General features: G+C 40.4%; 1 protein-coding gene across 1 annotated transcript; it reads left to right on the plus strand.

Moving 5' to 3' along the window:
- The first annotated feature begins 1,180 nt into the window (after positions 1-1,180).
- LOC134490162 (trypsin I-P1-like) lies at positions 1,181-7,811 on the plus strand. The gene is made up of 5 exons (XM_063293052.1): positions 1,181-1,196; positions 5,061-5,226; positions 5,452-5,705; positions 6,117-6,253; positions 7,525-7,811. Exons 1-5 carry the CDS (start codon positions 1,181-1,183, stop codon positions 7,672-7,674), a joined length of 723 nt encoding a protein of 240 aa, XP_063149122.1. The 3' UTR covers positions 7,675-7,811.
- Positions 7,812-8,289: the final 478 nt, after the last annotated feature.

Genomic DNA, 8,289 nt, shown 5'->3' on the forward strand with positions numbered 1-8,289 from the left:
TTGACAACTGCCATGAAGCTCTCTGGAGCACCTCATTGGTGGGAGGAACGGCTTCTGAGCCTCTCTAACCAAGCAGGAAGTTAAGGTGGGGACCTGCAAAGACAGAGGCACTCATCCCTATTCCAGCTATGTAACTGACTGACTAACACAAGGGTAGTCATTTGTTGAGTCACTTGTTGAGATGGGCGGCTATAGAAATCGAATAAACAAATTAAATAAATAAATAAATAAGCAAAACATGTTTAATGGGAATTATGGCATTATTAGCAATAAAATTAATAAGATAAGAAATATTTGCCAGTTCTTTGTTTTGTTTTGTTTTGTTTTGTTTTGTTTTTGGTACAATATCTCATGTGTTAACAGCGCTGCATCTCAAGTTTCAGACCTTGAGGAGTATTTCCTGTGTTTAAACAGTCTCTTTGGTGCAAAGCTGTTCTCCCTTACTTCTTTTCAGAATGGAATGCAAATGTACAAGAGCTGCTCTCTTCTTGTTGAAAAGTTCGTCCATGGTGGCACTATACCATTGCTAGAAATCATGAGAATTAAAAGGACAGACTTTAGATTTAAGAAGATTTGCTTTTTAATTTACTTTTAATTAATTAATTTTAAATTAATTTAAATTTTTAATTAATTACTTTTAATTTAAGTTAATTTACTTCTTCTCTTTTCTCTTTATAATAGACAGAAAAGCTGATTCCACGCTGAAGTTAAACATGAATGTTCCAGTATAGTTTGGTTTTTAATCTCTAAAATATCTAGACTCATTTCACCAGAGATATGGCTAAAATCAGCAATTTGGTAATATCTCAGTTTCCTGGCACTCTGCTGATGGAAAAATTTCCAGTTTCCAGTTGTTTTTAATTTAAACTTTGATGAGCATTTTTTATAAAACCTCAACACGTTGTTTAACCCACATTCTGGGTCATCATTAACCAGTGTCATCCAGCGAGACCCAGGAAGCCCTGAAATGTTAATCCCCCAGAGATCTGCATGGCTTCTACCCTGATGATGTTCAGAAAGCCAGTAAAGATCTGGCTGCTCTCCCAGGCTTCAGGGCAGGATGATGGCTGAGCCCATCAGTTGGAATTTTTTTCGGTTTTTAAGTTCGCCTCCAGGCTGTTTGCAATTTCTTCTTTCTTTCATTACATTTAATTGTAAACCACCCAGAGTCATTAGAAGCATGCCGCCTATAACTTGTAAGTAGGTATGTATGTATGAGTGCATAAATAAATAAATCCATCTTGGTTTTATTTTATATCCTGAAGCCTAGTAGCATCTATTCATAAGAATGTTCTTGGAGGGTAGTATTTCAAGTTTTTGCAAGTCATTTGGAGCTTGAAGTAATCATATTCACACAATTCACTTCATTTTCACTTAAATTAAATCAAACTGAGTTTTCGTCTTGGGTTAATTGACTTTTTGCTGTATGATCCCAGTATACCATTCAAAGACCGAGGACAGTCCTCGCCATTAAAAACAATTGCACATCTAGATATTTTTGGAGAAAAGGTTAGATGCTTTTATGCATCAAATAGACATAAAACTTATATCTCATGACAGATAGTGTCTTGAGTACTAATGGTGAACAGGAGGGGGCCACTATCAAGGTGCAAAAATACATGAGTAGTTTAGAGAGTTTGAGCTGTCATTCAAAGAGACACAGAACAGACCTGCCTTGACTTTTGGGGTTTATCTGTCTGGGTTTTCCCATGCTTCTTCAGTTTGTTAGGATTTTCTGTCTAATGTAGCAGTAATAAAACACTAGAGATTTCTTCCTCGTCTCTGCATGGTTCTTGCTTAGTCAGGACAGATAGCAATAATATTTTATATCATTGAAATAATTTTTACTTACCTGCAAGCAAGACAAAGATAGTCTTTATCATTTAGGTTTCCAGAGAATGTATCTAACAATGGCATTATTAAATGATTAGCTCAGGGTAAGGGGGACACTCATGTGAACTACATCTTTCCTCTCCACCTGTTACTGATTGAGATCCAGACAACAAAGTTTTTATTTTCCATTGTGTATTTTTCCTTTTGGTTAAGTCCTTGGAGTAAAGATAATATTGGTCCCACAAAATAAATATGTGCAGCAACTCCTCAGGTCTTCCCCTGTGAGGAAGCAAAGCAAAATGAAGTTCATTTGGCTGGTAGCATTCTTGGGAGCAGCTGGTAAGTCAGTAATTTTCTTTATGGTTCCTCAGGACAAGGTGCTGAGAAGTCTCCACTTACCTTGACACTAGAAAGAGACTTCCGTAGATTTTCAAGCAGAATTTGAACTAGCAACCTAGTGAATTTAAGGACTTTTTATAATGTTGCAAGGCTGAATTTGTAAAGGAGGGACTCACAGGCCACCAAGATTAGACTATAGCACTGTTTTTCAATGTTGCAAACTTTAAGCTGTGTGGACTTCAACTCCCGGAATTCCCCAGGCAGCATTGCTGGCTGGGGAATTCTGGGAGTTGAAGTCCACACAGCTTAAAGTTGCCTACACTGAGAAACACTGATCTAGTCTGACTGGGTGCTTCTCTCCACCATCTCTCTAGCAAAGGTTTTTAAGAACCTCCATCACATGCACTGAACAACAATAACAACTAAGGGCAGTTCACGTCTTTATTTTACCATTGTGCAGTTATCTGATTAGACTTTAGAGCAAGATGCAGAATCTTTTCCACGTCATGGTCCCCTTTCCAACTTCTGAGCTGGTTATTGTTATCATATATCCAATTCCTTCACTTTCTCTAAAAGACCCCCCATCAGAATGAGACACCAGCCTGCTATGTAAGAATTCTTTTGATCAAAGGTCCCATTGCATCCCGACAGGGGCCAGAATAAGAGTCCCTTTGGCCCTAGGGAGTAAATCTGGTTTACCAGAATTAATCTTCCTTGCCTCACACTCCTTGAAAGAGAGCTGATGGTCCAGCCCCATGTGGTCTTTTATATGGTTACATACATAGACGCCAATGGTTAGCCCTGCAGAGAACACCTCAGCATAATATTAAGAGTACAGATACGAACGAGGACTCACAAGCCACCAAGATTACACTACGGCAGTGTTCCTCAACTTTGGCAACTTTAAGATGTGCGGACCTCAACTCCCAAAATTCTTGGAATTGAAGTCCGCACATCTTAAAGTTGCCAAAGCTGAGGAACACTGGACTACAGTATCAGACAAATAGTATTAATTTCTTTAGAGATGAAGTGTCTTACCTTTCTGGATGAAGTGGCCAAGGATCTTTCTTTATGCTTTGTTGGTGTTTCAGCTGAAGCCACTAAATTATGCTCCACAGTGTGTGTCCTCAGGTAACTTATTCCCAGGAATAATGCCAAGTCAAGAAAGTGTTATGCCCAGCTGAGAGCAGGCAAATTGCTCCTTGAGTCAATGGCAAGGGACCTTAGACAAACCCTAGGGTCTTTAAAAATAAGCCCCACCCGTCAAATATTCTTAAAGATTATCCATTCCTTGAGACCCAATCATTATAACTGCCCAGAATCCCTCTGATGGGAGGAGATGGGTGGTAACAAATTTGACAAATAAATTAAATAAATTATCAATTCACACACCTGCAGGTTGCAAGTGGTCCCACGAAAGAGAGAAGCTACTCAAAGGATCTTTGGTTTAGGGTTCACCTCTCCTTGCCAAACTCAATATTGGAGGAAATCATGTGCAGGAGTCTAGGGAAGTAAACAATAGGCCTGTGCCATGCTTTGAACCCAAAGGCAAAAAGATGCTTCAGAATGTACAAGGTGCTCATGAATAGCACCTGGCTATAACTCCTGAAACGAAATGCATATTTTCCTAGGATTGCAGAGCACCTAACTGTACAATCCTGGGGAAAGTTTCTGCTTCTCTAAGGAAATGGAGATGTGCTACATGCATACCTCCCCACACTCCAAAGCTAGCTTTGCCTTTGAATCGGAAGCATTGCATAGCCCAAACATGCATCTCACTTCATCAAAGCCTTTTCATAGAGGAGTGGAAATCCTTCAAAAGAAAAAGGAAGAGGTTTTGACAGGAGAAGGAAGCCATGGGGGAAGGAATTATGGCAGTAACTCAGCTGCCATGAAGACAGGTGGCATTACTGGCCCTTCTTTCAACTTGATTCTATTGCCCTCTTCATGATAATAGCCATCTTAACAGAGTAAAGCCTTATTCATTACTTCTTACTTTTTATTGTACTTTATGGATAGTTGGTCTGTTTGCAAGAAATTCATGTTTGTTAAAAGAAGTGAAAATGGCTGTGTATAAGTGTGTGAGACGTGGATACTGTATAGTAGGAGAAACATAACAGTTGAATGGAGAATGGGATAGTTAAGAAATACCTGTGATAAAAAGAGAGTGGCCAGTACAAAACTTTGAGTTGGTTTGGTAACATAGAGAGAATAAATGAGGATCAAATTCAAAGCAAATATATGAAGGAAGAGCGAGTGGAAAGGGAAGACCGAGAGACTCATGGTTGGGTAGAGTTGAAGAGATCAAAAAGAGAGAAGTTTGAAGAACAAAAGGCAAAGACAAAGTGATGGAGAAATGTGGAAGCTAGGATGGTTTAATAGTTAAGAGAGGTATAGTGAATGTAAACTTTTAGACATACTTTTAGACAGATTTCCTTTTCTATTATCTTCTACATCCCTCTCTCCTTCCTTCCTTCCTTCCTTCCTTCCTTCTTTCCTTCGGCCCTCCCTCCCTCCCTCCCTCCCTCCCTCCCTCCACATATGACTTCCTACTGTTTTTCTTCATGTTTCACAACATTGCTTACCCAGAAATGGAATAGCATTATGGATATGCATCATGTATATAAGCCACTGGTAATGAACTCACCAGAAGATAACAACAACATTGGAAAATAAGACTATATAGATGACCATCAGCAGACAGTCTAGGTTTGAATCCTTGAACCAGACTGGCCAACTGTGGCTTACATGAATGGGATTAAGATTCCATCATTTGCACATTTCAAAGTACAACAAAGATTTCATGAATCCCTACTGCTAGAAATTGGTGGATATTTGGTTCCTGATTCACTGATATGAAATCCTCTGAAAATATTTTCATTGTCCAGTTGCATTCCCCATCGATGATGAAGATGATGATAAGATTGTGGGCGGCTACACCTGCCAAAAGCATTCAGTCCCCTATCAGGTCTCCCTGAATTCCGGGTACCATTTCTGTGGTGGCGCCATCTTAAACAACCAATGGATTGTATCCGCTGCTCACTGCTACAAGTCGTAAGTAATAGTGTATTGTTATTTTGCATGGGACAACACCCTTCTGAGTACTAGAAGTCAACATGCAACTGTGTCAGTCTTTTTCAGGATTCAACCATTCTGGGCAACAGGATGCTCTTGTGAGCAGCAATATTAGTGGGCATGGCTTTTGGCTTACAGCATGTTAAAAGGGGTTGGATGAAAATAAACATGACCAAACTCTCTTTGTTTCTTGTTTTGATTCAGCCGAATCCAAGTGAGACTTGGGGAACACAGTTTGTCCAAAAATGATGGTTCTGAGCAGTACATTAATTCAGTCAAAGTCATTCGTCATCCCAGATACAACTCCCAGAATATGGACAATGACATCATGCTCATCAAACTGTCCAAACCAGCCAGTCTCAATTCCCGTGTGTCAGCAGTCCCTCTACCAAGCAGTTGTCCATCCAATGGAGCAAGATGTTTAATCTCTGGCTGGGGCAACACCCTCAGCAGTGGCAGTGAGTCTTGGTTATATTCTTTGATCGAGATATGGTCATATGTGGGCATGTTCAGTTGGGTTTTTTTGAGCAAAACTAATGTCACAAGAGGGTAAATTGCTAATAGAAATTTATTTCTGACTTTCATTTCCTACCTAGTCCATGATAAATCTGACCATGTCATGTAAAACAATGTACCTCAATTAGATACTCAGAGCTTGCCTAAAGTCCAGGATTTGGCCAACTGGAACATTTTTCCAGTGAAGGAAAGAATGATTGGCTTCCTTTAGGCAACAATTTTATAGAGGTTCATAGAGGTTTATGGAGGTCCTTCTTACCTATTATTGCTCTGCAGAAACATTCTAGGGCATGTCTGATGTATACTTCTGAAAATAACTTCCATGAACACAGCCTCTCTGGTCTTTCCCATAGCAAACATGCCTGACCTCCTACAGTGCCTGAATGCCCCTGTGCTTTCTCAGAGTCAGTGCAGTAGGGCTTACCCAGGGAAAATCACCAGCAACATGATTTGTATAGGATATCTGGAAGGCGGAAAAGACTCATGTCAGGTAAATATTTTCTCTTTTCTCCACTTTGTATAATATATTTCAGATGGTACTCAAAAATCTCCTACTGTATAAATTAAATTCATAGCTAGCTGGTATTAGGCCTGTGAAAATAATAGTGAAGTGGGCAGCTGGGGAGAGATCCCTATATTCAGGGGCTGTTTTTGTAACCTCTCTGGACTTCAGTTGCCTGCTTCTAACAAATAAACAATTGGCATCAGTTGCATGTCCTCCAGTTTTTATTATTTTGCTCACCCTGCATTGGACCTGCATCACCTCTCCAGAAAATGTAATATTTCTGCAGACTGAAGGGTACAGCACTTCCTGCACTTGTGAGAGGGTGCATGTCTGAATGCTACCCCATGGATGGAGGGAGTTTTCTGAATTGGAGCAACATCATGATTTTGCGTGTGGCTTGGAGCAAAAACCAAATTTAAACAGAATTCTACCTTTCTCCCCACTTGATATTAAAAGAGTTAGAATAGTGTGTGTGTGTGTGTGTGTGTGTGTGTGTGTAAAGTTTCAGGAGAAATGGAGCCAAATGGTGTAAGAAATACTACATTGCCTTGCAATAGAGCAGCTTCCTATTCAACTGGAGGCCTATAGAGCAGTGTTTCTCACCTTGGCAACTTTAAGATGTGTGGACTTCAACTCCCAGAATTCCTGGCTAGGGAATTCTGTGAGTTGAAGTCCACACATCTTAAAGTTGCCAAGGTGAGAAACGCTGCTATAGAGCATTCATCAACGGTACAAAATGCTAATACAAATTGCCTGCGTATAATGGATACTGTGGTTTGCGCCTAGTGAAAAGCCCATCAAGTTCCATCCTGCTACCACCTATTCTCAAAGGAATGTTTAGGGGTAAATTTAAAACCATGCAAAACCTGAGTGGAAGTCAAAGAGAAAAAAAAAGGCATGAATACAGACATCAGTAAAAATGTATTTTAAAATCATTCTGTCTTCATTAGCAATTTTCTTGGGCTTCACGGGCATCAGGCTTTTCCCAACAATTCATGGAATGCCCGGCTCGGTGAGATGCTATCTCTTTTAGGAAGCTCTTACCAGAGTGAGTTAGTCATTCTGGAATTTTCATCTGATCCTGGTAGCAATTATGACACCTAATATAGAGGATTATTAAACCAATTTAACTTTGAAGACTCTTTTACCTTCTGCGATCTCTTCCTTGTCTCCATCCACCAGAGTGTGGATAATGCAAATTATCTTTCTTCACTCACTATCCTGCTTGCTGAATACGTTCATCATTTCTTTCCCAGGGAGACTCTGGTGGCCCGGCTGTCTGCAATGGGGTACTCCAGGGAATTGTCTCTTGGGGCATTGGATGTGCTCAGAAAGGCTACCCTGGTGTCTACACTAAAGTTTGCAACTACGTTTCCTGGATTCAGAGCACTATCAGGTCCAACTGATCTGCGCTTCCCGCCTGGAACGCTTCCTTTTCACATGCACGGCTGACATTTCACAGACCAAGAAGAGGGTGATTGCATCTGCAAAAATAAAAACTAAGTTGTACAGTGGCATGCGTGGTGATTGGTATCTTTCTTGGGTGGAGGGGAAAGGTCTTGGTCTTTAAACAGGATGAGTTTTAATTCTTTTCAGTGATCACATTCAAAGATAGCTAAATGATGACAGAAGCAATGAAGAGTTGGGATGGGTCGGTCCTTAGAAGTCCTCTAGGAAATATGAGAGGTGTAAGCTAGAGTGCAATACTGAAAAAAAGGAGAAGGCAACGGCAAACCATTCCTGTACTGTTGTCAAGCAAAGGACCTGGACAGGTTTGTGAAATCACCAGGAATCCAGTTTGACTCCCAGGAGACTTTAGGTTGAGGAGATGTCAACTGGCGTGATCCCATTTCCCAAACCCAACCATCAGGAGAAACAGTATGTTGCCAGGCAAGATTTAAAGTTGAAGGAATGGAAACAGACCCTGAAGGCAGAGGAGAAAGCTGTCCAGAACCATGTATTTATGCAGGGATTCAGTGACTGGGACAATCATGAAGTTCTATCATCATCATCATCACTGG

The sequence above is a fragment of the Candoia aspera genome, chromosome 2 (assembly GCF_035149785.1).
Source record: "Candoia aspera isolate rCanAsp1 chromosome 2, rCanAsp1.hap2, whole genome shotgun sequence".
Taxonomy (NCBI): domain Eukaryota; kingdom Metazoa; phylum Chordata; class Lepidosauria; order Squamata; family Boidae; genus Candoia; species Candoia aspera.